The sequence below is a fragment of the Etheostoma spectabile genome, chromosome 8, assembly GCF_008692095.1.
Source record: "Etheostoma spectabile isolate EspeVRDwgs_2016 chromosome 8, UIUC_Espe_1.0, whole genome shotgun sequence".
In the NCBI taxonomy this organism is placed as follows: domain Eukaryota; kingdom Metazoa; phylum Chordata; class Actinopteri; order Perciformes; family Percidae; genus Etheostoma; species Etheostoma spectabile.
In genome coordinates this window covers 33,349,642-33,353,093 of record NC_045740.1, presented here as the reverse complement: position 1 = coordinate 33,353,093, position 3,452 = coordinate 33,349,642, and the positions used below count along the sequence as shown (strand labels likewise).

At 39.2% G+C, this 3,452-nt stretch overlaps 1 protein-coding gene and 1 long non-coding RNA gene across 3 annotated transcripts in view; one reads left to right on the top strand and one right to left on the bottom strand.

The window, feature by feature from the left end:
* LOC116694564 (probable D-lactate dehydrogenase, mitochondrial) overlaps positions 1–908 on the top strand; it is a 10,342-nt gene extending 9,434 nt beyond the window's left edge. The window contains exon 10 of one of the 2 annotated variants that reach the window (XM_032524338.1): positions 17–908. In XM_032524338.1, the coding sequence (XP_032380229.1) occupies positions 17–197 (181 nt within the window). In that variant the 3' untranslated portion in view covers positions 198–908. The remainder of the gene's footprint in view (positions 1–16) is intronic. The other variant, XM_032524337.1, reaches the window with a different exon arrangement.
* LOC116694600 (uncharacterized) overlaps positions 1–3,279 on the bottom strand; it is a 3,888-nt gene extending 609 nt beyond the window's left edge. The window contains exons 1-2 of the long non-coding RNA XR_004333210.1: positions 3,165–3,279; positions 1,253–1,257 (exon numbers count right to left, since the gene is read on the bottom strand). This is a non-coding gene — a long non-coding RNA (uncharacterized LOC116694600). The remainder of the gene's footprint in view (positions 1–1,252; positions 1,258–3,164) is intronic.
* Between the last annotated feature and the right edge of the window lie 173 nt (positions 3,280–3,452).

Genomic DNA, 3,452 nt, shown 5'->3' with positions numbered 1-3,452 from the left:
TTTGTTTCCCCTGCAGGCGAGCACTGGCCATGGACGGAACATGTACGGGGGAGCACGGAGTGGGCTTAGGGAAGAGAGCGCTGCTGTGTGAAGAGATGGGACCCATGGCGGTCCAGGTCATGCAGCGTCTCAAGGACACGCTGGACCCAAAGAACCTGATGAATCCTGGGAAGGTTCTGCAGCCGAGAGAGCTGTAGCCTGAAGTCACTGAACACAGAGACCGTCATCGGCGTGATCGGAGGCTGATGAATGAGTCGGCACTTTTAGAGCATATTGCACTTGAAGTATTTCCTGTTAAAACGGGACTTCTGGATGAGACATAACAGGAAGGGATTGCTCAAGTAAAAAAACAGTAGGAAATCAGTTTAGGCTGTGTTAAAATAATCCAATTGAAAGCAATCATTGTTGTGAATATATATATAAGTAAAAAGTACTTACTGGTTCGTAATTAAATATAAATTATTTGAGTGTTGCTTCTTGCTTGTTTAATGTGCAGCATAAGTCCCATGAGAATCTTTTATATTAGAGCAAAATCAGTAGTGTAAACTGAAATTTCTTAATCTCTAATCAGAAATGTAATTAAATCAGGACCTTCAGGAAATCCTTGACCCATTCCCAGCCCCAGTATCAATAGGAAGACTTATTTCATGTGGGACATGTGGGATTGTACGTAAATAGACTTTTCTCTAGCGGTGGGGGAAATATTGTACAGCATAGTATCGCAATTTTTTTCCATCTATTAGATAAATTGCACATGAGAATTTAACTTTTTGTTTTAGAAATAGAAAATCAATCACTTTATTTGTCCACCAGTTGGACACCTTGAAGTGAAATGAACAATGGAGAATTGTATCTTTTTTGATAAAACAGATGTTGACGTTTTCCTTTAGGGACATATTTGGAAGTTGGAAAATATGGTTAAAATTGCAATAATATAGTATTGTTACAAAGGTTTCCTGATATGGTATCGTGGGGATTCTCAGCCCTACATTTCTTACAGAAAGACATTTTGTTTTACTAATAACACCAACGACAAAACCAACTCGAATATCAAATGTCAAATATCATGCAGACAGTATAACAAGGGTACAAAAGAGACTAGAAAGTTGAAAAGAAATTGCAGTTACATGTTATAATGCCAGAGTGTTATGTCCATCATATTATAATCATGTAATAACTTAAAGATCTTAGTGGCTTTTTGTTTTAATATCAAAATGAATATTGCTAAAATTCATTACTAAAGTGCAGAAACGTTGGCTTGTTGCAGTGAACATATGTTGTGACAGAGTGGCAGCTACACTACAGCACGGGGAGGTCCACGTTACCTGCCTGTAGCAGTGAAACACGGGAAAATATAGACTACTGCTGAATGGTTGAGAGCAGTAATTGCTTTTTCTTTTGTAAGACAAACTGTACTTGAGAGGGACTGGGTTCTTTCTGAAGAACACTTGGATGAGTGGTCAGTTTGCTGCCACGTCCTGGTTCCAAAATGGGACTAGCCAACTCAGACTACATTTATATTAACTAATTAATAACTAGTTTAATTAATTATAATTAATTAAAATGTGATAAAGAATATATACAAATGCTTTTATTTCTGAGCGATTATATCCAAGACGCTCCAGTCCTTGGATTACTCTGGTGCCGCCTGAAATTCCGCCGGATGTCCGTCCCTGTCCTCTCTCTGTGTTGGTGCTCTAACCTGTGGCGGATTTAGTCCTCAGGTCTCTGCAGGGTAAATCCAGACAGCTAGCTAGACTATCTGTCCAATCTGAGGACTATGGTTACCTGGTCCTCAGATCTCTGCAGGGTAAATCCAGACAGCTAGCTAGACTATCTGTCCAATCTGAGTTTCCTGTTGATGACTAAAACTACTTCTGAATGTTCCACCAAAACAACTTCCTTCCTGAGACTATTTAGCGGAGTCACGGGCTCCGTCCACCACCCAAGGTTATTGTGATTGGTTTAAAGAAATGCCAATAAAGCAGAGCATGTTTTTCTACCATTTAGGAATGCTGCGTGGACTAGCCAGACCTTCCACTGCAGTGCTGTGGAGGAAGGTCTGGCAAAGTGAGACTAATATTGACTCGCTCCAGACCTGTCAGTGAAGAAGAATTACTGTGCTGCACCAGCGAGTGTCAGCAGTGCGTCCCCTCAGCTCCCCTACAGCAGACCATGGGACAACCAGCAGTGTCTTTAGAAGATGGATAAAATAAAATGCTCTTAACTCCTTTCTGCCTCTGTTGGCCTGTCAATATTGTTGAACATTAAGAATGAAATAACCACTGTAGCCCATGCACAGAGAAACAATAAAATACAGTTAATTCTAAGCAATATTTGTATATATTTGTTATACCTCAATCACAGTTTACAGACAGTTCATTTCTTTGTCAAACATCTGAGCTTCCAGCCCCAGTGTTGATCAGTTTAACTTTTTAACGTCCCATGTTATGCTCATTTTTAAGTTCATATTTTGGTTTTGTACTAGGCCGGCACGATTTGGGGAAAAATTCAACCACGATTTTCTTTTATCACAATTTTCTGCCACGGTGTGTTTCTCACAAAGTGTAATATTTATTGCACACACGAACCACGACAAAACAGATTGGCAGTATCGGCTCGTAAAATTAAATAAGAATCAAAGTAAAAATAAAATCATAGCTATTTAAAATGAAATCGTGAACAGAGTGAATTGAAATTGCAATCAATCGTTCATGCCAAGTTTCTACTAGAACCTATTTACATGCTTTAATGATCGAAAAGCACATTTCACTCATACTGTCTGAATATACCTGCACACACACACACACACACACACAAGCTCAGGATTAGACCAAATAATCCTGAACTAATTGTGAGCCAGTAATCCCAATAATTTAGCATATGGTACAAAAATCTGTGCATAATTTGGTAATGACAACAATATGCTGGCTGAAGGGCTGACACTGTGGGACAGCAAAGGAGGACCATGGGAAATTAGAAAAGACAAGGTAGCTGTAGGCTATATCCTCAAATAACAGGTGAATTCTCAATAAACTCAATGGGGGGGATTCCCTTACCCTTTAGATATGTCACAGTTCCCAACCTTAAGGATATAGTAAACTACATGTGGACATGTGTTGAACAGTTAGAAGAGAACAAGAAAACAGCGCTGATGAACCTACCTTATTCCCGAATGATAGTTTGATCCGGATGGAAGATCCCACCTCCAAGATGGGTTTGGAGGCAGATATGTGGACTCTAGACAGATTGTCTCCTTGGTAACCAGTGGCCGTACAAAGGGGAGAACGAACATAAAATCAGATTGGAAAAACAAGACTTGAGTGTTAAATTTCCTCATAATCCTCCTTGGATTTTCAGATATAGTCTAGCCCAAGTTCTCCTGATATGTTTACTTGTCTTTTCTCTTAATCACAAATTATTGTAAAAAAAAAAAAAAAGATTTAAGATTG